Source organism: Myotis myotis, unplaced genomic scaffold, assembly GCF_014108235.1.
Source record: "Myotis myotis isolate mMyoMyo1 unplaced genomic scaffold, mMyoMyo1.p scaffold_m19_p_7, whole genome shotgun sequence".
NCBI lineage: Eukaryota > Metazoa > Chordata > Mammalia > Chiroptera > Vespertilionidae > Myotis > Myotis myotis.
This window is the reverse complement of record NW_023416379.1, coordinates 29,496,170-29,521,924: the sequence shown is the minus strand read 5'-3', so window position 1 is coordinate 29,521,924 and position 25,755 is coordinate 29,496,170. Positions and strand designations below refer to the sequence as shown.

The following is a 25,755-nucleotide window of genomic DNA, read 5'->3' as shown; positions in this document are numbered from 1 at the left end:
TTCTAAAAGAGAAAAAGGGCTCAACCTCCTTTTTAAAAATTTATTTTAAAAATATCTTTCTTGCGGTCCCTGCCACTCATTATTAAACACCTGTTTTCATGGAACACCCTGTTCTTTCACTTAGGTTCCTCCTTAATTATCATGCTGCTGCCTCAGATGAAGTTCGGAGGGGGGTCTCCCTGAAAAGGCAACAGAGTCGAAATTCTGAGCCCTTTCCTTAAACAGTAATTGCCATTCTCTGATAACCCCTTGCTCTGCAGATGTGATTATGCTCGGCTCAGACCTGGCTATTGTGGGAAATAAATTATTGTGCAGCTTATAAGACTAACAAAATGTACGCAGGAGGAGAAACATTTCTGGCAACGAGACTACTCCAAAATTGTACTTGACAATGGAAACACCTGCTCGGGAACAGGGCATATGAATGACCAAATGCATTAAGGCACTCAGTACAGAATAGCTGTGTTTTGAATTGGACATTTTGTTCATTTCTACCTCCAGTCAACAGAAGATACACATTGTTAGTGAAGAGAACTTTCCGTCAGAAGCCACCTTTTAAAAACGGCTAATCTCCAGCAGATGCTTCTCACCTTGAGAATCTTCTGGAATGCTTGTTGAAAACCCAGATTCTGAGACCCCTGTCCAAATGACTGATTTTGCTGGTTTAGAAGATGGAGCCCAGAGATGAGCATTTTTTACCAAGCATCCAGGTGATTCTCACAATTGACAAGTCTGTGAAACACCAATGTTCAGTATGTGATTCCCTAGGGTTCCTTCAGGGCCAGTATCTTATAAGGATGATGTGCCCTTAAAATAACATGCAAAAAATAAAGGACAAGTGTAATTACCAGTATTCCATACCAGTGATTTTCAACCCTATTCATCTAACGGCACACATAAACTAATTACTAAGATTCCATGGCACACCAAAAATATATGATAACATCTAACCAAAAAATAGGTATTTTTTTTTAATAAGAGAAAGTTTATTAGATAGTTACAGAGGTAGTAACAGTGAGCTGTAGAAGAAATGGGCTCAGGAAACAAGTTACAGAGGCAAAAGAAGGGCCGTAGAGCTTAGGAGCAGGAAAGGCAAAGATATGCCTAGGAAGAAGGAGAGGGGGCATGGGAAAGCCTCAGGGCTGCTCCAGAGAAGGGAGATGCCAATAGGTATAATTCTGATTCATTCACACTGGATGGCTATTGTGTTGGCAGTTGTCATCTTTTTATTTGACAGTCTAAGGCAAAAGCGGTCAGTGCTCTGACTGAACAGTCAAGTATTGCATGTTTTAAAAACTCCTGCAGCACACCAGTTGAAAATCGCTGTTCTACACAGATTTTCAATGCAAATTTTTAAAAAATATATTAACATACTATTATCACCATAAACATATTTAATCTATTCAGCAATAAAACTTTTAAACTTTCATAAAACAATTTTTAAATCATAGCAACAAAAGCAGGTCACAGTTGAGTTGTAGGACAATCATCCAAGAAGTCTTTTAAAATTAATTAAAAGGTATTTGCTAAAGTGAAAAAAAACACAGTCTTTTACATAAAGGGAAAATGTTCATCATAATTAATTAAAAGTGATGGTGGGTGTTTGTGCTATCTTATGGCCCAGCCAAGTTATGAACCAAGCAGGGAGCCAGAATAAAGACATTTTCTAATACAAAGTCTCAAAAAACCCCAAAGTAAAACAAAAAATATGCCCCATGAGCTTTTCTGAAGAAGCTACCTGTGTGTCAAAATAAGGAAATAGACCAATAAAAAATAACATGAGAAGAGATCCTAGGGCAGTGATGGCGAACCTATGACACGCGTGTGAGAGGTGACACACAAACTCATTTTTTTGGTTGATTTTTCTTTGTTAAATGGCATTCAAATATATAAAATAAATATCAAAAATATAAATCTTTGTTTTACTATGGTTGCAAATATCAAAAAATTTCTATATGTGACACAGCACCAGAGTTAAGTTAGCGTTTTTAAAAATGCTGACACGCCGAGCTCAAAAGGTTCGCCATCACTGTCCTAGGGCAACACTGGGCAGTAGGTTTAGAGGAAATCCAGTTCAAATTAGAATAGGGAAAAAGTATGGATAAACTTCTTAAAGATGAATTAGAATGACAAAACTGTCTGAACATATCAAGATCTATGTAACTGGGGAAAGGTTTGAGGAATATATATATATATATATATATATATATATATATATATATACAGTGGGGCCTTGACTTACGCGTTTAATTCGTTCCGTGACGGAGCTCAAATTACTCGTATGTCAAATCAAAAGTGAACGAGTGAGACACGCGATGCGGGGCTGATGTTGTGGCATTCACTGTGACGTTTGCTGCGCCAACTAGCGGTGGGGTATCTGAAGCTGGCTCGTAACCTGAATTTTAGCTCGCAACTCAAAGCAAAAAATCGGCCGAGAGAGACGGCTCATATCTCGAAAAACTCGTTAGTCAGAACACTCGTAAGTCAAGGCCCCACTGTAATCCTAATATGCAAATAGACCAAACAGTGGAACAACCCAACAACTGGTTGCTATGATGGGCACTGACCATCAGGGGGTACACGGGGAACATGGTGGGCATCGGCAGCTGGTGGCAGAGCGTGGAACATGGTGGATGATGGCCGAGGCGGGATGGTGGAGCAGGTGAGTAGGGGCACCAGACCAAGGCGGAGCTACGTCACTGTCATCGGGGCGAGCCTCTGGTGGCTACTGAAAATTCTTTGCTTGGTCCTGCCTGGTGCTCGCACCCACTGCCAACGCTGGCTCAGCTCACACCCGCTAATGGAGACGCTCCTGAGGGGCAATCAGGGCAGCAGCCTCTACTTGCACCCGCTGATGGCACTGACCCCACTTGCACCTGCTGCTGGCGCCAGCCCCATCGTTCTGTGCCGTCAGCGGGTGCGAGTGGGGCCAGCACTGTCAGCACGAAGGAGCAGCAGCAGCAGCAGGAGTGGGGCTGCTGGCAGACAGGGGACCGGGGGCTGTGGCAGGAGGGGCCAAGACCTGCCCCTGTGCCCACTGTAGCCTCTAGGCCCACAGTTCCTTTCAAGGTGCATGAGTTCGTGCACTGGGCCCCTTGTAGTATATAGGAGCCTTAGCAAGCAAACAAAATCACAAGTAGGGAAAGCAAAAGCTATGCAGGAAAGAAAAAGTAATCATGGTCTGCATAGGCTTAGCTGTTGTTAGCTTTTATGTAATTACATGGAATACCCATCTAAGCAAAACACTATAAGCATGTGGGGAAGATGAGAACATGGGAGGGTAAGAAATGTGTGACTGGGGCCAGAGGAAATATGAAAAGGGGAGATATAGCTTTGATTTCCATACTCTGAAGTCAGTAAGAAGGTGTCAGCCAAACAATCAATAATTAGCAAGGTAAGCATGCTCGTCAGAGACTGGAGGTGCACTCTAAAGAATCAGTTTAAACAACTCTATGATTCCTGGGCGCCACTTAACTTTCTACTCAGTTCCTACCAGTCCTACCTGGCCAAACTGAACTATTCATTTATTCAACAGTTTTCTTGTCAGGCAAATATTTCGGAATAAGACATATGGGGGGAAAGACAGCTAACCTCCTTTAGCTCCTGGAGCTTAAGCTCTGGAGAAGGGAGACAATGAGCAAATAAACACATACACAAGATAATCTGAGTGGTAGTGAATGAAGGAAGAGATAACTGTGGCTGGGGTGGGCAGAATATTCTGGAGGCGGGTGGGAAGCCAAGGTCTCTCTGAAGGGGGTATTGCTGGAGCTGGCTTTGTAAAGAGGCAGAGAAAGTGTGTCCTCAATGTCCTGCCAAGGTCGTAGGCAAGAAGGAGCCACGCTTGCCTGATGATTAAAAAAGACTGGGTTGAGGCAGGGGAGGTGGGTAAAGCGGTGGGAGACAAAGTTGGAAATGTAGGCAGGGATCAGGGATCACAGAGGATCATGTATGGCCTTGAGGGCCATAGTTTAAAATCTGGATTTTATTCTAACTGCAATGGGAAGACACAGGAAGGTTTTGAGTAAGGAACAGTCATGGGGGGAAAAATCACTTTAACTGTTTATGGAAAATGAATTGCAGAAGGTTGAGAACAGAAGCAAGAGACCAGCTTGAGTCCACCACCTGACCAAGGCTTAGATGGTGGCAGTAGAAATAGAGAAAATGATACTTTTTGGAGAAAAATAGACAGGACATGCTGGTGGATCAATATGAAGGGGACAGGGAAAACCCCAGATGACTCCTAGATTTCGGGCCAGAACGAGTGAATGGTTGGAGGGTACCATTTGGTGAAAAGTAGGAGGTCAAGCAAAGGACAGCTTTGGAGGAGAAATTCAGTCTTCTATTTAGACCTTAACCTATGAGCCGCCCATTAAAGACTACGCAGACCTGCCAAACTGGCGGTTGCATATTTGAACCTGGAGATGAAGGAGATGGCAGAGATGCAGAAACGGGCATCCCCCTCCCCGTTTCTCCAGCCGTCTCCCAGATCAGTCACTCATTTCATCTTGTTGCTGTCTACCTCTTGGTTTTGCTTTCAGTCTCCCCAACAAAATCAATACTGCATGCAAAGCTCTAATCATTTCTCTCATTTGATAAAAGACCTCCAGTGGTTCCGACCACCTGTGGATTCGTCTTGCCTTCCACCCCTCCCCATCTCAGAGCCTGAATTCTTGTCCCTCTCAGGCACTTTTTGGCCTCCCTTGTTTGTCCCCCCAATTCTCTAGGGATCCCTTCCCCCCCACCCTCATTTCAGCACATCTCTAATCAGGGCCTTCTAGGCTCAGCCTTGTGGGCAGGTCTGTGTATGGTTTACCTGTGGATCTTTCCCCACGGCCTGCACAGCCACCTCACACGTAATTACTTTAGTTCAGGCAGTGTTTGTTGGAAGAGGGGGCCCCTCTTTTTTTCTTAATATCCCCTAAAAAAATGAGGGGATTTGAGACATATCCCCACCAAGCACATTCCAGCATAGCTTTCCAGAATATTCTTAAACAAAATACCACTTCCATCCATCATCAGCCAAAATTCCCTTCGTGTTAAGGGTTGGAGTGTTAAACTTGCCAGAAGGTTTATATGAATAATAATATCCAGGCCCAGGAAATGAAAATAAATGGAGGGGTAGTTTGAAAGTATAAAGGATAATGGTTACATCAAACTTTTCAAAGGAATGTTATCTGTCCATTCCCTTCTGGGGAACAAAACCGTTTGTTTTTGTTTTCTGTCGCCCTGCTTCAAAAGGGATCCCGGGGGAACTGGATCAAGAAGTGTTTATTTTCTGAAGACTATTTCTACCTCTACATCACTTCTACATAAGTTGAGTCCCCACTAAACATGAGCTTTTACTCCCAAGAGTAGAGACTCACAGCCTGTTACACTCAAGTCCCTAAAGATAAGAGAACATTTGGGAACTTTTCCTCTATCCAAATGAAAGAGGCTTAATTAGAGGCTCAAGGATCCAGGATTCTAATCTCCTTCCCGACTGCACTGAGTAGGTGACAGTTGCAGGCCAGCTCATGGCTTTAACTCCAGTGGGTCCAGGTAGACACTGGATACAGAGCCTTGGCTTTGACCATGTCCAAAGCTGGGGAAAGCCATCACCGTCACACTACCTCCACCTACATGAATTTCCTCTCTCTGTCCTTTATGCACGTATTATTTTAAACTCAATGCTTCACATTTTTATGCTATTCATGATGAAAATCACTTTTCAAAAAAATTTAATTTTAAAGGGCTTATTCTATTATATGATTATATCCCAATTAATTTTAAATCCCTTGTTGTTTGACCATCAGTTATTTCCAATTTGATAAACATTGCTCCAGCAAGCAATTATTTCCTCCACAATATGCTTTTGGAAGTGAAATCTGTTGGGTCAGAGTGCATACACATTTTAAGGTTTTATGTATTGTGGGGTTTTTTAATATATTTCATTGATTTTTTTTTTTTTAATAGAGAGGAAGGGAGAGGGATAGAGACTTAGAAACATCGATAAGAAAGAAACATCAATCAGCTGCCTCCTACACATCCCCTACTGGGGATGTGCCTACAATCAAGGTACATGCCCTTGACTGGAATCGAACCTGGGACCCTTCAGTCCACAGGCCGACACTCTCCACTGAGCCAAACCAGTTAGGGCTGTGTGTGTGTGTGTGTGTGTGTGTGTGTGTGTGTGTGTGTGTGTGTTTAATATATTTTTATTGATTTCAGAGAGAGGAAGAGAGAGGGAGAGAGAGACAGAAACATCAATGATGAGAGAGAATCATTGACCAGCTGCCTCCTGCATGCCCCACACTGGGGATTGAGCCCGCAAACTGGGCATGTGCCTTGACTGGAATTGAACCGTGACCTCCTGGTTCATAGGTCTATGCTCAGCCACTGAGCCACGCCATCCGGGCAAGGTTTTAACATGTATTACCAAGCTGCTCTCCTGAATGGCTGTACCAGTTTAAACTACAACAAGACAACCATCTCCTGGCAATCATTCCTTTTCATCTTTGCTAAATTCATAGGTGATCAATGGCATCCTTCACTCCTACCCCTCCCCATTTAATTGCTTAAACTTTATTTCATACACCAATTGGCCCTTTATGTTTCTTCTTTGGTGAAGTACTGTGGGCAAGTGACTTAACTCTTGTTCTTTAGTTTTCCTCATCTATAAATGGGGATATTAATTATCCCCTGAAATGCAGTGTTGGTGAGAGAGTGCAGAGAAAGGAATTCTCATACACGGATACAGCCTCTGTGAGAGTAATATACATCTATCAAAATAAAATATACAAATCTTTGCCCCAGCAATTCCACTGCTAGGATTTTACTGGTACATGTCGTTCAAGATATTTAGATAAGGGTGTTCATTCAGCATTGTTCATAATAGCACACACACACAAAAGAACCCAAAAACAATATAAAAATACAAACAAAACATAAAAACATGAGTTGTTTTAAAGGAAATTATGATATATCCATTTATAATATCATTTGTTTATAAGATTAAAGAGATACATATAGAAATATGTTGAGGTTATATCACTTGAACAACTCAAAGTCTCGAGTGGAAAGTATAACATGTCTTGCTTGTGTTTTGACAAAGATACTAGTAAATACATAAATGAAAACAAACTGGAATGAAAAAGTTGTGCATGCTGGGTTATAATTGGAAAAAAACTGTAAGACTAGAAGGGAGTAAAACCCAAGCCATCTTGTAAAGTTTGACTTTTGACCATGTGCATGTTATTTTCATTAAGGAAAATAAACTCTGTCCATTTTTGCCTTTATGATTTATTCTTATACAGGGTTTATAAGGAAATATCCTGAACATGATAAATATAAGGTCCCAGCCAAAATATGGAAACCAAAAAACACAGATAAAGGTTCTATCATGGTCTAGGTGTAATCCTGCATATTTTATTCACGTGTGCTCTCTTGTCTCCTAAAATGAGAAGAGTGATTTTGTCGGTGCTTTCAACTCAAGGACTGAAGCTAAGCAGTCAAGAGCTGGCCTGCAGCACAGTGGGAGTAGGGTGGGGCTGAAGAAGACTGGAATAAATGGTTACTAGATTCAGACACCACCCTTCAGACAATAGAGCCAGAGTAACATGCAATTCTTAAAGTAAAAATGAATAAAAATAATACATAGCTCTCATTCATACTAGTATAGTCATTAGCTCTAAGTAGTCAAGTTGTTCATTGAGAATATTTCTTGAGCCATTCATACCCTCAATCAACGTTTATTGTGTCCAATCTACTATGCCCTGTTCTTGGCAATGGGAATGCTGGAAGTCTCATCTCTTTTAGAGCATGACACCAGAGGATACAGAGAGCACACTATTTGGGAGCATTCTATTTAGCCCGTACTTAGAAATAACAGGTCCAGTCCTTAATAAAATACGAGCAAACAAAATCCAGCAAAATATTAGAGGTATTATATACCACCCCCAGGTAGGCTTATCCCAAGAATGCAGGGTTAGTTTAACATCCAAAAATCAAGTAATGTAATATGCTATATTAATAGAACAAAGAACAAAAACCATTTCATCATCTCAATAGAGGCAAAAAAAAAAAAAAGAGCTTTTGACAAAACCCAACACTCTTTCACTATAAAGACACTCACAAACTAGGAATAGAAGGGAACTTTTTGATAAAGGGCATCTATGAAAAGAACCACAGCTAATATGATATTTTATGGTAAGATTGACAGCTTACCCCCTTAGATCAGGAACAAAACAAGTCATTTTAATTAGGTAATTTGCCTTCCTATTATTGAGTTGTAAGAGTTATTTGTACAATGGATACAAGTCCCTTATCAGATACATGATTTGCAAATATTTTCTCATTCTCTGGGTTGTGCTTTTACTTTCTTGATAATATGGTTTGAAACTCAGAGTTTTAAATTTTTTATTGTGTCCAATTTATCTATATTTTTCCTTTTATTTGTATTTTTGGTGTCACATCTAAAAAACCATTGCTTAACCAACATCAGGATTTATAGCTATGTTTTCTTATAAGAGTTTTATAGTTCTCTTATATGTTGGTGTAAGATATATTTTAAGTTATTTTTTATGTATGGTGTGATGTAGGTTTCCAATTTCATTCTTTTACAATGTTTATTCAGTTGTCCAGCATCATTTGTTGAAAAGACCATTCTTTTTTTTTATTGAATTATGTTGGCACCCTTGTCAAGTATCAATTGACCGTATATGTAAGGGTTTGTTTCTGAACTCTCAATTCTATCCCATTGACCAAATGTCTATTAAGAGGCCACACTGTCTAGATTACTGTAGTTTTATAGTAAGTTTTGAAACAGAAAAGTGTAAGTTTTCTAACACTCTTCTTCTTTTCCAAGATTCTTTCGGCTATTCTGGCTTTCTTGTATTTCCATATGAATTTTACAATCAGATTTTTAATTTCTGCAAAAAAAAAAAAAAAAAAAAAAGCCAGCCTGGGACTTTGATAAGGATTGTGTTGAACTTGTAGATCAATTTGAGTAATATTGCTACCTGAACAATATGAAGTCTTTCAACCCATAAATATGCATGTCTTCCCATTTATTTAGGTTTTCTTTGATTTCTTTCCACAATATAGTTTTCAATGTATAAGTCTTACTCTTCCTTTGTTAACTTTCTCCCTAAGGATTTTATTGGTTTTGATGCTATTATAAATGAAATTGTGTGCTTATTTCATTTTCAGAATGTCCCTTGCTAGTTTATAGATATGCAAAAATTGTAGCAAGGGCTGAACTAGTATTTTGGTGGTGGTGTTTGTTTTTTTGTCTTAATATATTTTTTAGTGGATTCCTATATACAAGATCATACTATATACAAGATCTACATACAAGGTCATGTGCAAGGAGTGATAATTTTATTTCTACCTTTCCAATCTGAATGCCTTTTTTTTTTTTGTCTAATTGCTCTCACATATTACATACAGTATAATGTTAAATAGAAGTGGCAAAAGTGAACATTCTTTAAAAAAACAGAAATTAACTGCATGTTTTCAGAAATAATTATTAATGGTCTTCCTAGATCCCGGAGAAACAGATGCGGCCTTAGGCTGAAAGGCTCAAAAAAGCCTGAAATCAAGAGAGTGAACAGCAAGCCACCTTACAGCCTACAATGATGATTCTTACACAAGCCCAAATCCAGTAACAAGTGCAAACCATTGGACTCTGTGATACTGATTCCTTAGACTCAAACAGATTGCCCCTGCTAAGTGTTTAAGATGAGAATCATCTTCACCACTATGACCCCTAGCAGCGACTCTAGGCTTAACCAACTAGTAGACAGCTGAGCACAAGCAGAAGAATCTTCACACCTTTTGTAAAGCCACTGTGAAACAGCTAATAAGGAGTGAACAAAATACTTGGAAGAGTAGAAGGTATGACACTCTCAGACTCAGAGTAGAATACCAACATGAATATAAAACTTAGATATGACAACCAAATGTTCTTTTGTTGTTGTTGGTTTTATCTTTTCACTCAGAATCTGATGGTAAAACTTCGGGGAAATGGAGTAATAGTAATAGACCTAGAGAACCCAAGTAGATACCATGTGAAAATTACTCCACTCCTCAATACTAAAACTTGTAGCTACTGCCATCCCTTAATCAACCAAATAGAACTGGAAAAACCCTTTCTGGAGGGTTGTCTGGATTGGTCACTTCACTACAAACTTTTAAAATATATTTTTATTGATATCAGAGAGGAAGAGAGAGAGAGAGAGGAAGAGAGAGAGAGAGAGAGAGAGAGAAATATCAATGATGAGAGAGATCATTGATCGGCTGCCTCCTGCACACCCCCACTGAGGACGGAGCCCGCAGCCCGGGCATGTGCCCTTGATGAGGATGGGACCAGGGATCCTTCCGTCCACAGGCCGATGCTCTATCTACTGAGCCAAACCAGCTAGGAGCATACATACTTTTAGACAACTAAACCGAGGCCCTGCAGTTTAAGTATTTTATGGTCAAGGATGACTTTTTGTCTAAATTACTTTTATCTAAATAAATTGTATACTCTCTTGGCATGACTAGTCGTTTAATTAGGAATTATAGTAATCTGGTTTTTTGTTTTTTTCTATACTAGGTAAGAGCTAGGACAGCCACATTTTAGGATCCTGCTCTGCTTCTTACACATCATTTATGGAATATTCCCTGATTTTTGTTAACACAAAATTCACTCTTCTAATCAGAACCCCCACTAATATGAAGTCTCTCATGTTCTGGAGCGCTGCCCAACCTTGTCATTAGCAATAAGGGAAGGTGTGATGTTCGGGGATTCCGGTTTCTCTCCTTTGCAGAGGGTTCATTCTCTCAGGGCCCTAACATAAGCCTCAGCAGAGCTTATGATAGTTCAGGGAGTGAAGCTCTGCAGAATAATAAACAAACCCATGTGGGGAGAGGTTGGGATGGTAGAACTCCATCTCGTTAGAGACATCCTGGAGCTGATTTACAAAAACAAAAACCTTCATCTGTGCCCTGTCATTTCCTTTCAGTAACATCCTGTTGACATTTACACAATTTCAAAAGCGTATCTAATAGATGAAGGAATAATGTAAATGGCTCCTTTGAAGTATTTTTTCATTGTCAATGGAGAATTACCAAAATAGTACCTTTTACACTTATTCTCTAATCACAAGTAACACCACCAAAAAGTTACTTATCCCTACACTCCTGGAGAAATGGCAGAGGAACCTTCCTTCCCCTTTTTTTGTTTTGTTTAAGAAAATGAAAAGAAGAGAAAGAAACTTAAAGCAGGGCATTCTAAATCAGAAACGTTACACAGGTTTCCATAAAACGAACTTTAGCCCTCAATAACTGAGTTCATGAGATGCGTTCCCAAATGTTATAGCTGATGTGTCTAACATCAACAACCCAAGAACCATTTGACACAATTAGGCGACTTTTTGCAGTTAGTTACTAAGTATTCAGCGTTCTGCCAGGATAAGAGAAAGGAGGGAATCAGCACTTCTTGTACTCCGAAAAACAAATCATAAATCAGTTGAAAGGCTTGAAAGAATTCCGTTCTGGTCTGTTCAGAAGCCAAGCGTAAATACAGAAAAACCGGTTGGCACGTTTATCTACGTTTCGCGTTTTAAAAACACAGCACTACTACGCCGCTGGTGTTTCTCGGAAATTTCAGGCTCCGAAGCAATTCAGAGAATGACCAAAGAGAGGCATCCCCTGCAGAAAATGGAGCCTGCGCCTTTAAGGTCCAGTCGGCTGGGTCCCAAAAGGCATTCCACTTTTCCACGACAAAGAGTTCGGGGGAGCGCTCCCTCTCGGGTTTCTCCCGGGGACTTGGCGGGATCGGGCCGGGCAGGACGAGCGGAGGGGCCCCCGACCGCCCCGCCGCCCCAAGCCCGCCCCGCGCCGCCGGCGCCGCGGAGCGCATCGCGCGCGCCCGGACTCACCGCTGCCGGGCTGCGGGGACAGCGTGGAGACCGAGGTCTGGCCCATGTCTAGGGTCGCAGGGCCAGGTCCGGCGATCACGCGGCTCTGTGGGTCCTTCGCTCATGGGTCCGCGCGCAGACAGAGTCCCCAGCGCTCATGGCCCGGCCGGTGCGCAGCCGCCCGCCGCGTCCCTCACCTTCTCCCCCACGCGGGTCTCGCAGCCCGGCCGGCCGCAGCCGGCGCGGCGGATCCTGCCCAGCGGATGCCTGTCATTCCTCTATGCAGATTAGCCGGGGTCAGGGGTGACGGAGGAGGAGTGAGGGGGAGAGGGGGAGAGGGGGAGAGGGAGGAGGGGAGGGGGAAGTGGGGGGCGAAGGAGTGGGGAGGGGAGAGGCCCGGGCTGTCCAGCCGCGCCCACCGGGCCTGTGATACCAGCACCCCCCTCCCCCCACGGTAGTAGAGAGTTCAGGCGACTCCCTTTTAACTGAAAGGTTCAATGTCAAAGGATCCTTAAGGACTGGAAGGGAAGGAATTACAGTATTTAGTCACGGTACTTAATTTAAGAAAATGTGTTTCTTTTAAGTTAGTTCCTTCCTCACATTGTGTTCGCAATACTGCAGCACCGTTAGATGTCTGTGTTGCGTGCATTTTTTTTCTTGTTTTAATAATTATCTTTCTTTTAACAAATAGAATTAAAACACACACACACACATCAGTGGCCCCAGGCGGGTTGGACAATAAATCTGAATGATAGATCCATGTGTGAGATCACTTAAATACACACTTTGCTTGCTCTCTACCGCCTAAAGCCGAGGATGCTCGCCTCTCCTGTGAGGACTCCCAGACCATGTGGTAAGGTGTTTAAAATATACAAAAGGTGAAAACAACAGTAACTTACTTTAGAAGCTCATGCTGCCTAAAAGTTGAATTAAAGTCTACTATAATATTCTATTAAATCTCAGTCTTCTTGCCAAAACCGGTTTGGCTCAGTGGATAGAGCCTCGGCCTTCGGACTGAAAGGTCCCAGGTTCGATTCTGGTCAAGGGCATATACCTGGGTTGCGGGCACATACCCAGTAGGAGATGTGCAGGAGGCAGCTGATCGATGTTTCTCTCTCATGGATGTTTCTAACTATCGCTCTCCCTTCCTCTCTGTAAAAAATCAATAAAATATATTTTTTAAAAAACTCTCAGTCTTCTTCAAAATACAAATGTAACTACTCTTGGTATTTACAATTGATGGTTAGTATAATCAATGATCTAGGCCATATATACAGGGTGGGTAAAAGAAGGTTTAGAGTCGTGAGTACAGAAAGAGAGCTTATTCCTATATTATATTTATTAATTGTTGTATTATTCTCTGTACGAATAACGGTAAACCTACTTTTGCCCCACCCTGTATTACCTAGTGAGGTAGAGCACACTGAGCAATAGCTGATGTGTCACCATAATCCACTGAAACCCAGGACAGTGCTAGGTGCTTAAAAAAAATCCTCTAAAACCTAAGAAACCCATAACTTGTGAAAGTACAATTTTAAAAACAGCAAAACAATAATATTTTCATATAAAAGATAACTGGTAAATTTCAGCACCAACACAGATGTTCATTACAGAAAATGATAAAGAAAATTATTCTAACTAAAGGAAAACATATAAGGTGGGAACTGGGATCCTTATAAACGCATGATAAAATTAAGGATGATTACATATCTGGTTAAATGTAAAAGATTAGATTTATCATTTTGAATTTTCCCTCCTAATTAGTTTATGAACCAAAAATATGTGTGCATATGTATACTTCTATGTAGGTATATGGCATTAGACTGGATGGTGGTTGCATAAATATGTTCACTTTAGGAAAACCCATTGAGCTGTGTACTATGATTTGTGCACTTTTGAGAGAGACATATTTCACTAAGCAGTAAAAAAAAACCCACGTGCATTATATTTAGGTCACTTGCCACAGCTTTAACTTTCTAGGTTTTCCTAAAGATTCAACTTAAAACTCTTAAAAAGCTACAAAGTGTATATATTAAATAAAATAATCTATTTAATACTTAAAACAGTTTGTGTTGAAAGTTTGTGTTGTTTTATTTTTTGAAATATATTTGCTTGTTTGTTTCATTATAGTTGCCCTAATTTTAAACACCCAAATAGCCTACCCTCCATCATGAGAAAGATGTTTCCCCCTAGAATCAATTATCTACTTCCCTTTGCCAAATTCACGCTTTTTTTAAATTTTAATTTAAGTTCTGTGTTGTTTAAAGTATTACTTGAGTTTCCTTTTTCCCCCATTGACCTCTCCCTGGCTGCTCCCACCCACCAAGCACATGCCCTCACCCCCCTACTGTCTGTGTCCATTGGTTACGCTCATATGCATGCATACAAGCCCTTTGGTTGATCTCTTACCACCACCACCTCCCTCCACCCCCACTCCGCCCGCGTCAAATTCACTCTTAAGAAACCCTGATTTTTTTTTTTCTCAAAAGAAATTAAGGATTAAATAAGATGTGAGTTCTAATTAGGATATTGAAATTAATCCTAACTAAATTTCCTTAAAAGTGAAAAACTGTTGTGTTTAGGAACACACCCCAGCTGGGAGGGTTTAACAATAAAAGTAAACAATTCTAGTGATTTTTCCATTTCTTTGCTTTAAGTCGCCTTAACACAACAACAACAACAAGCCAGGTTAAGTGTTTGCTCAGCCTAAATTGAGAGGAGGGAACCTCTCAGTCTTTCTTCCATTGATAAAGCTTAATTAATAACGGAGGTCATTGATTAGAGGAAATACACATTAGATGTCACACATTAAAATACCCTCATGTAATGATTTTTAAAAATTGACAGAAGTTAAACTTTGAGGTACAACATTTTTACTGTAGGTACTTCTTTTCCTTGAAAAACAATAATGTGTCCCTTTTATTTCCTTCTACAGATTCTTATGTCAAACATCAAAGCGGTACTCCAAAGTTCTAGTCTTTCAGGATTCCCTAAATCCATCTATATTTACTTTATTCAGAACCTTTCATGATTTGCTAGTTAATATAATCTTAGCCTCATCTGGGATTCTTATAATCCCCCGATCAGGTTACAAGCTTTTCTCTGAAACTTGTCCAGTTCCATTACATTATTCGTGAAGCATGTCAACCAAAGCTGCAGGAAGTGTGCACTAGGGTTGCTTTAGACGGGTGGGCCAGCTATTCTATTTGATTTCCAGAGCTTCTGATGGGGCTTGGCGTTGAAGCAGCCTTTTTTATCACAGCTAACAAATAATTCTACTGACCACAGAAAACGTCGACAGAAATCCCTACATTTCATTTCTAGGTTATAACACAAAGGTTAGAAGTTATCATTTAACAAGGATATTTAAAGGCAATTTCTCCTAAATTTGCCTTACTCTTCCCATATTCTGCTATTATTCAGCCAACTCACAGTTTTCTAAGAGTTCTGGGTGTTGATGCTATGGGCCTATAGTTTAAACTATGGGAATGTTTAATGTCACCTGAAAAATATGGATAGTTCTCTATTACCTCTTTCCAGGGAACTTATTTATTTATTTTTAAATGCTAAGCAAGATCAGTGCTGACATCTAACTCTGAGGAAGGTAATTCTTCAGCATTTATCCCATTGATCCTGCTCTTTGGTCTATATTTCTAAGTCAATCTCTTATCTAGTGCTATCCTGGTAAATGTTTAATCAGTTTTGTCTGGGGGTAGGAGACAAGATTGATTTGCAATGTGTAGTGTTTGCCAGTTTCCAAGATGCAAATACTTCTACAATGGCCAATTCAACAAGTGGTCAACCAACTTGCAAAATTTATGTCAACTGGTTTGTAAAATTCCTGGACATATAACAACTGCCCTGTATGAGCTGACTTCAGCATACTACTACTTTCATCTCTTATAATACGCTGCCACCAAAACATACGAGGACGGAGTGTGAGGAATCATTTATGTTAAGCCTTCCTAAAAATACAGAGGGATGGCATCTACTGATTTTTCCACAGTCCAGTCTAAATATTTTTCAATCCTTGAAACAACTTCGATGATTTATTCATATAATTCTGGAAAGTAATGAAGAGTGGATTAGATGGAATTTCCCCTTCCTGAAACTGTTTTTGCCTTGTGACGAAGCGGTGTACTTACTGAGATTTTCAAGTATTCTACCCTACAACACAGGTTTCACTGGCTAGTCCGACGTAGGAGTTACTAAGCTCACCTGCCTGGGGTGCCCAATGTCACAGTGCACTCCTAATGAATGGAAATCACTACACCTATTGGATAAAAGTTAAAAGAGGCATAAACCTAAACTTCTTTCCTACTAGGTCAAAGTCCCAATTGCAGACCTATAATTTGGTGGCTAACAATTGCTACTGCCACCACTACTAAATCCTGTCACTCAGGACACTGCCAGCCACTTTAGGCGGCCAAATCTTAGCTTGGAGTGGGAGAAAGAGTGACAACTTCCTCCCTAAGAGCACAAATGCCATGAACAGGAGCCTGGGTGTTCGCTTTGCCCAGCTGCTGCCAGGTGCTGGGCCCATTTCAAGACACCAGCAGTTAGGAGGAGAAGAGCTAGGAAGAGTCCAGGGTGTGATGGTTGATCACAGCAGTGGTGGCCCTGGGAGCAAGGAGGTGGTGGCCAGGTACAAGGAGGTGAAGGTCCATGTACTTGCCACCCTTGTTCCTGAACTTAGCCATGGAGATCCAGCAAATTACTGACGTTTCCTTGAGTCATGGAAATTGCTGTCTCAGAAAACCCTTTCTTAGTGGGAAGGAAATGAAATTGAGTAATTACGACTTAGTAACTGTCCACAGAGGGTTTTTAGAAATACAGGTTTATTTTCCAGGTACAATGCTCAGATGAAACAACACAAATTCATAGGTCATCTAAAGCAGCATTTTTAGCTAATTATGTTCTTTCTACTTACCGTTGTCAGATTTATTAAAAAGCAGGAAACTGCCTTTTCTCTCTTCCTCTGATGGAGGTGCTAGAGGGCAATTTTTAAACTTAGAAGGTTATTTTAATACAATAGGTTCTAACAATCAGGTAAAAGAATACATAACTCAGAAACTAAAAACTGATATGCAAAACATTTTAAACGTTAAGTTCGTTTTATTTTTAATTAGAATGTCTACCGGTTTTTAAAAACTTTGTACTACCCCAAAACTTGGGTACATTTTGTGAAAGGCAGTAGTTTACTTACAAAAAGAATAACTACTGAAAAACAGTCTTACTATATCTTATCATTTCACCTGGAATTCTATATATGTAGCTAGTATTTACCTTAAAAAACTACTCTGTAGCAATTGCAACCGGATGTTTCCTATGCCTTTTATTTGGACAATTCTGAGAGATTTTAGTTTTAACATGAAAATATAAACAGATCAAGGAGAACTTTGGTTAAGAAAAAAAAATTACAACTTTGGACATTTTAGTTATATTAAGCATCAGCAGGACAGAAAACCACATTCCACAAGTATTAGCACAGGAAACAAACCTGTAGGACGGGCTTTTCTTTCCTATTGTTCTCATATTTTTATGTGATTTATTTCCTGAGTTTTCCTTCTGCTGCTTGCTCAGGCTAAAAGGATTAGCAAAATACCTTGGCCCTGCCTTTGTGTAGAGGGCGTGCTGTGCCTCACGTGTGCGTACTTACTGATTGAGCTGGACAGTTGGAAGATTTACTCTGGCAAATAAAGACCTCAGGGGGTGGTGCTGGAATTTCCTTTTGCAAAAACTCCCCCCCCCCCCACTCCAGGAGAAAAAGTGTGCAACGCGCTGCGCATCATTTCATAAGAAAAACAAATTACTCACCCACTGTACATAAAACTCTGACAACTGTTATAAAATTAATAATCTTTACCAAAAGATTAATAATAATAAAATTAATAATCTTGACCAAATATCTATAAAGAACAGTCCTTTAAGACATCTTGAATAATTTACAGGAAATAATTTCATTAAATAAGGTCCAAATCCCTGTTTCCTTAACCATCGTATCCCTCCCTAAAATATAACAAAATGTTGAGCACACGGAGGGCATTTAATATATAAGTGGTAAATAAAAGAATAAGGATTTGGGTTATCTCTTTAATTATAGCAATAAGAGGTATGAATTGGAAAAAAGTCCCTTAGGAATATATGTATGATTTTGGCAATAGTAGGTGAACTCCATTGCAAGATAATATCAAGTCCCGCAGATTTCCTTTTACATGCCATTTTATTAATAATCATCGAGACATTCAACAGAATTCACAGAGGGCCTCCCATGAGGACCAGCACCTCTAGTGCATGGCCATGAAGATAAGTGAGGTACAGACCCCCACTCTGGTGGGCTTCATAGTATATACAGGTCAGGGCAAAAGTAGGTTTACAGTTATTTGTAATGGAAAATAATGCAATAATTAATAATACAAGTATAAACTCTATGTTTCACGTACTCACAACTGTAAACCTCCTTTTGCCCCACCCTGCACAGTAGTCCCCCCTTGTGCACGGAGGATATGTTCCAAGATCCCTAAGTGGATTCCTCAGACTGCAGAGAGTACTGGATCCTATATATACTAGGCTTTTTCCTATATAGACATACTTATAATAAAGTTTAAGTTATAAGTAAGGCACAGTAAGAGATTAGCAATAAGAACTAATAATCAAATAGAACAATTATAACAATATACTATAATAGAAGTTATGCGGATGACTTTGGGACCATTATTAAATAAAATAAAGGTTACTTGAACATAAGCACTGGGATTCTGCCCCAGTCAATCTGATAACCAGGAGGCCTACTCCTTGATTAACAGGCAGGGCATGCATACAGCCTGGATACACTGGACAAAGGATGACTCATATCCTGGGCAGGACGGAGTGAGACAACACAAGACTTCATCACGCTATCAGAATGGCAGTAATACAAAATTTATGAATTGTTTATTTTTGGAACTTTCCATTTAATATTTTTAGGCCACAGTTGACCATGGGTAACTGAAATTGCGGAAAGAGAAACCATGGATAAGGGGGACTACAATACATGTGGAGGGTGGGTGTTGGGACTTGCAGGTAAATGATTACAATGGTGAGTACTGGTAGAGCTGTGTTCTACCAAGAGTTAAGGATGAACCATGGGCTTCTAGAGGGAAGGCTCTGAATTTTATTAACTGCTAAATCCAAATCTTTCCAATACAGAGTCAGCAATTCTTTCTGAAGAAACCTCAAAATCATGAAGCACTTCTTAAAACAGAAAGATTAAATTCTGATAGTATGCTGTTAGTATTAACTGTATTTATTTATTGCTTATAGCTTTTTGAGGAATAATTTCAAAACCCTAACATCTACCCATTTCAAGTAAACAGTTCAATAAATATTGGTAAATATGTAGTGCAACCACGACCACAATGAAGTTTTAGAAAACTTTGGGAACCTTAAAGAGTTCCATCATGGTTAATCCCTGTTCCACCCCTGGCATTGGGCAACTACTGACCTGCTTTCCATCCCTATAGTTTTGATATTCCTAAAATTTCATATAAGTGGAATAACACATATGCAGGGTTTTTTTTTTTATACCTAGCTGCTTTCACTTAATATATTTGTACGTATCAGTATTTTGTTCCTTTTTGTTCTGAGTAGTGTTCCATTATATGGCTATCCCAAAGTTTATTTATCCATTTACCAGTTTATGGGCATTTGGGTTACAACTGTATTTCATTGTATTCATATTCTATGAAAATACATAGGGTCTTTATTATATATGCATGATAGTTCTATATAAATAAGAATTCATTTATTGGTTCATCATTCAACTAACAAATATTTATTATGCGTATCCTTTGCAAAAGGCTCCGTTCTATATACTTGAGATATAGAATTAAACAAATAGCAAAAATATCTACACTGCATTTTTTAATGGAAAAAGTTATTGGAATGTAGTTGAAGAAAATTCAAGATGAAGAACAGGACTACCTGGTAGTTATAAGAACTGAAACATCACTAGTAGGAAGGCAAATTTAAAGCTTATTATTTTGCCTTCAGGGAAAAATACAAATGCATTTTTAGGGTTATTTAAACTGCTTCCATTATTAAATAGCTCAGCATTCTATAACTAAAAACAGATGAAAAACTCATATCCACTATTTATTTTTGTTTCCTTTAGAGTAAATACCTCTCTATAAAAATATTTTTTTTATTCATAGCACAATGATGTCTTTAAAACTTCAAATGATATTTTAAGGGAATCACAAACAAAATCAGTAGTTTCTCATATTTAACAGTCTTAACTTCAACTGTTCTTTACTTTTATGCTTCTGGTATTTAACATGGATGGGGGTGGGGGGGAGCAGCTATAAGGTTTGTCCCTAAAAACATATTTATTTTATTAGAACTTAAATCTGAATTTAAGACATGCCTCCAAGTAAAACAACCCTCTAGAGAAAGTTGTACAGATTGAAGAGACCTTATAATATAAAATGGATTTCAGTAACTACAAATCACTTCTCAATTAAAGAAAGTTGACACATTCTCCAAATAGGTGAAAAAGGTGGGAGCCAAGAAGGAGGGTGAGGCAACTTGCAGGTGTTCAGACTTAATCTTTCATCAAAACGAGATTTATTCAGGAGAAATCACACAATAAGAAGTACACATACAAAACAGGCTTGGAATACTGCCACTTTAAATCCACACACCACTCTCCAAGCAAGGAGGCTTTTTTGTCAAAGAGTTTTCATTCCCCAACTTCTCTAAGCAGAGGACTTTCAATTAGGAGAAGGCACGAAGGAAATTTTTACAACTTACAGAGGGGTCCAATATATAGTAAGAAGCGATCTTTACCTGATTTATTTATTTATTTTTATTTACTTATTTATTTATTTAGCAGAAAATGCTATGGATTTTGCTGTGCTATAAACATTCCAAAATCCACATAAAGTCCCAAAGAATTCCCCATTTCTTCAGATTATTTTACTTCTTCTTTATAGGTGGTATATACAGTACTGTCTTGTGGACCAGTAACACAAACAATGATTTGCTTCTGTGAACCAGTGCCAAAAATAATATTCAGCTACATTTATTAATAAAATAGTCAACCTTCATATACATTTCTCACTTGAGTCTGTGATTTTAGGGTGATAATTTTTGCTTTGTTTTCAAGTTAAATGTTACCCTATTTCACCTGGAGTTTTTCGTTTCACGCAACAGCACTATGGATATTTAGGTGTACTCCATTATTTATGTCCATATAGAAATAGCTAATACCCTACTCTGAAAATTAAAATTACTATCTGAACAGTGAAACTTTGTTCCCAGCTGGCCAACACTGCAGATACTAAAAATTCATGGCATTTCCCCCCATCGTCTATCTAGATTTACCCTAAAGCCTTGGTTCTCCAATCTCTGTTCGTCTCCCTCTTTTATTAACATCTAGAGGACTCATCCTTCCTCAGGTTTTATTTTCTATGTCTACTTGGGTTGATTGATTCTCAGTATCTGGCCTCCAATTCTCCTATATTTTATGTTTTCAAAGACACGTTAGCTTAGATGTCAAATCTCCCAGGACCTACATATATATATTTCCACAGAAACGTCCACCATGGAATTTATCCCAAGGCTGTCTCCTCAAACATCTCCTGCACTGGACTCAGTATCATTGGAAGCCATTCTTGCTTACCATTATAAGACAGCACAGGGCCAGCACATGGGTAAGGGCTCACTAAGCAAGTATTTTACATATAAATGAATGAATTCATCTGATCTGTATCAATGCACTCTTTAGATCTGTGGATACCAGGAGAAATAGGAAAAGGAAATTGAGGATGCAGTAAAAGTACAGTGGGGTTCACTGTTAGGCCTAGCAGTAAGCAATAGTGTCAACAGAATACCATTTACTGATGAGTACTTACATTTTTAAATTCAGTAATGGAGAAAGCGAGAAAGCATATAATCTGAATATTACCATCATCTGCTGATTACATTCATTTACATTTTCAATCCCCCCAGTTAAAGCTTTGTTCAATTTCTCCACATCTTATTAAAAACTGATTTGGTTAAAATATAACAGTGTTTAGCAAAATAATCTCCAGGTTCATTCATGCTGTCGCAAAAGGTAAGAGTTCCTTTTTTTATCTACTCCTCTACTGATGGGCACTTGGGCTCTTTCCAGATCCTGGCTATTGTAAATAATGCTGCTATGAACATAGGATGTCGAAGATTATGTATTATGCTAAGTGAAATAAGCCAGACAAAGACAAATGTAATATGATCTCACTTATATTTAGAATCTAATGAACAAAATAAAGTGACAAACAAAATAGAACCAGAGGCATGGATACATGGAACAGACTGACCCAGGTCAGAGGGGAGTAGAATTGGTGGTGGTGGTGGGTTGGATGAAAAAAGGTGAAGAGATTAGCCAAAGAACATGTATGCATAGCCCATGGAGATAATATGTTGTTTTAAGCTGCTGAGTTTTGGGTAATAGTTATGCTGCAATAGATAACCAATACAGGTAGGAATATAGATTGTTTGAGACAACAGTGTGGTGATGGTCAGAGGGGGCGATGGAGGAAGTTGGGTGGAGGTAGATAAAAGGGAGGGGGTGGGGACATCTGTAATAATGTCAACAATAAAATAAATAAATAAAAGATACTTGCATGTTGAAAAGATATATTAACAGTGCTAAAGTTAAATAGGAATATTCATTAACACACAAACCATAGCACGCAGGTTAATGGAGGGAGGGTTCTAGTTTACTCTGCTTTTGCAGGAAGAAGACATTTGACTAAGGTCAGGAATTATTTCAGAACACTGTGGGTATGGTGGACAGATGCCAAGGTGGGTCCCTGGTATTCACACATTGTGTAAGCCCCTTCCCTTGAGGGTGGATGGGATTTGACTTTCTTCTACTTAACACACCATGGCAAGGAAGCATGTGATTCTGTGCCCATGCTTACGTTATGTAAGATTGGAACATCTGCTTTGCTAGGAGACACTCCTCTTGGCTACAAAGAAGCAAGTTGCCATGTTGTAAGCTGGAGAGCGCTTTGAGGCAAGGAGCAGAGTATTCTGGCTCAAGACCAGCAAGAAACAGACCTGCAGTCTGACATTCTGCAAGGAATGGAATGCTGCTGGCAGCTGCAGAGCTGGGAAGAATGTCCTTCCCCAGTCAAGCCACAGATGAGACCACAGCCCTGGCTGACACCTTAATTGAAGCTTTGTGACACCCTGAGACTCTAAGCAAGGACCCCATTAAGCCCCTGACACACAAACACTGAGCGATAATATGTTGTTTTAAGCTCCCAAGTTTTGGGTAATAGTTATGCTGCAATAGATAACCAATACAGGTAGGAATATAGGTTGTTTGAGAGGAAGCAGATATATGAGAAGTTTAATTTGAATTGAGGGAGAAGTGTAGCATGGAATGGAAAGAAAAGACCTTAGCAGTTGGGAGAAAGCCAGATGGTTAAGTCCACACTTTCCCCTCTGATGAGTTCAAAGAGGTGCAGAGCCTGAAAAATGGACTATGGACAATCGTTGAGAAGAAATGTAGGTTGTATATCAAAATGCATGGCTTTTGTGAATCTATATCATTATTCACTCAAAAATATTATACTGCCATAGCTGGACTGTCCACGCCCTCCCAGCATATCTGAATTACAGAAGCAATTCTTAGGAAGTTACTTAAATCAGTTAGAGCTCAAAGGGTGAGCCTAAGCTCCAAGGACCATGACTATGATTTATTCTCAACCCTCCAACAATGATCTGAACCCATGTCTGCAACTCTTAGCCAGCCTTCAGGAAGCCGTGGATGCCTACTGTGTAGTGTGATGTCCAGGAGTATAATAATAATAACAGTACAATGCACATATATATTATATCATTCTGTCTAGTTACTATACCAAAATTTTAAAAATAGGATGGAAAGCACAAGAGTGAAACTGTTTTTATTATCTATCTATCTATCTATCTATCTATCTATCTATCTATCTATCTATCTATCTCCTGTCTCCTACTATTAGAATTCTATCTCCATGAAGAAAACTACTTTTTGTCAATACCTTATCCCCTTATATGTTGGTGGCAATCAATAAATGCTTGTTGAATGAATGAAGCAGCCCCATCTTTCCCTATCAGCTCCTCATTTGTAAGATGGGGGTGATAATTATAGTATCTACCTAAATTAATTGAAACGATTGACACACATGTGACATGGTTAGCACACAGCCGTGCATATAGTAACTGATCGGTACTATTAAAGCATATTATCTAAATATACTTTATTGAAGGAATCTGTTAGGAAAAAGAATCCAAGCACTGTAATTCATTTTCAAGTATAGAAGAATCTTACCATTAAGGAGGTTCAATTTCAGATTAAGTTCACACTTAAGTTTAACCTGAACCTCAAGAATTCAAAGTCGTTTTGAAATAAATTTGGATGTGGCAGTACATCTCCCAAAATAACAAAGGATTTAGAGTGAACGGGTTAAATGTGATTTTTGCTATAACAATGCATATGAAATGGTGCCTTTTTATATCATAAATTCAGAATCTATCTAGTCTAAACTCCAATCCAAGCAGAAATCTCTTCTGACATTTCCATCCACATGATTGGGAAACTTTTCAAGTCTTTCCCATAATTAAAAAGACTAGACACCAAGTGTTGGTGAGAACATATAGCAACTGGGACTTTCATTCATTGTTGGAGGGGTGTAAAATGGTAAATCTGGAATTTGGTCTGGCAGTTTACATTAGGTTAAACACACTTATCCAATGATTTAGAAATTCTATTTCTAGGCATTTATCCAAGAGAAATGAAAACATATATCCATAAAAAAGACCAGTTCAGGAATGTTCATAGCAGCTTTATTCATAATAGCCAAATATCCATCAACAGGAGGGTGGAAAAATATACTGTGTTATATCCATCGCTGGAACTCAGCAATGAAACTCTATGACGTGCTGCCCCAAACCCTCTCAGAACTCCAGGACATATTCCCATTCTCCTGGGGGTGCTGCTGAAAGACCGCCCTTAGCAGTCAGCCCTTTCGGGGAGAAGCATCCCACATTCAATGCCTGATCACTACAGAGTGGGCAAAACTTGCCATCTATCTCCAGCGCTCCCACTGACAGGAGAGAATTCCACCACGGAACAACCCATTCACCGATGGGCCCAGAGCACCCACTGGCATCAGCTGAGGCTGGTGTTGGGCTGCCTCACAGCTCCACTTTCCCTCTGCTCACCCCTGCTTCTTTTGCCTCTTTCAAAGCGATAGGTCCCAAGCGGCCTCCTTAATAAATGCCCTGCACGCTACTCTTTGTCTCTTTCTGGGGAATCCAACCTGTGAGAAACTACTGATAAACCCAACAAAATGGATGATCCCCAAGACCATTTTACAGAGTGAAAGAAACTAGACACAAAAGAGTATATCCTGCAGGATTCCACTGATAGAGTTCTGGGACTGGGCACACTAATGGATGGTGAAAGAAGTCAGAACAGAGTTTGCCGCTTGGTGGGGACTAACTGGGAGGGGCCAGGAAGGAAATTTTTGTGGGGAAGGGAATTTTCTATGTCTTGATCAATTTTGTGGGCATGTGAATATTCTATATCCTGGGTTGAATGGGTGCATGCAATTGTCAAAACTCACAGAATTGTCTCTTAAAATTGTGCACTTCACTGTATGTAAATTATAATACCCTCCGCCCCCCTCCCCCCAATATAAAAAAAACAACCACTTCAACCTTGGTTCAGATGGAATCTGTGATCATCTAACATTCAAAACATTGAACATTTCCCTCTGGCCAATCAAGTCTCTGTTCATGTGGAACCTGCCAGTTAGTTTTTTTAACCTAAGTTTTGAAATTAACATGTCTGTTGTACTCATCT

The 25,755-nt window shown here is 39.5% G+C and overlaps 1 protein-coding gene across 6 annotated transcripts in view; it reads right to left on the bottom strand.

Annotated features, from left to right (window-relative positions):
- PHACTR2 (phosphatase and actin regulator 2) overlaps positions 1-25,755 on the bottom strand; it is a 237,796-nt gene that overhangs the window by 105,913 nt on the left and 106,128 nt on the right. Inside the window, exon 1 of one of the 6 annotated variants that reach the window (XM_036316603.1) lies at positions 11,904-12,146. The exons of the other annotated variants lie outside the window; for them this stretch is intronic. Coding sequence (XP_036172496.1) covers positions 11,904-11,949 — 46 coding nt within the window. The 5' untranslated portion in view covers positions 11,950-12,146. Of the gene's footprint in view, positions 1-11,903; positions 12,147-25,755 lie in introns of those variants that run through there. 6 annotated transcript variants of the gene reach the window in all.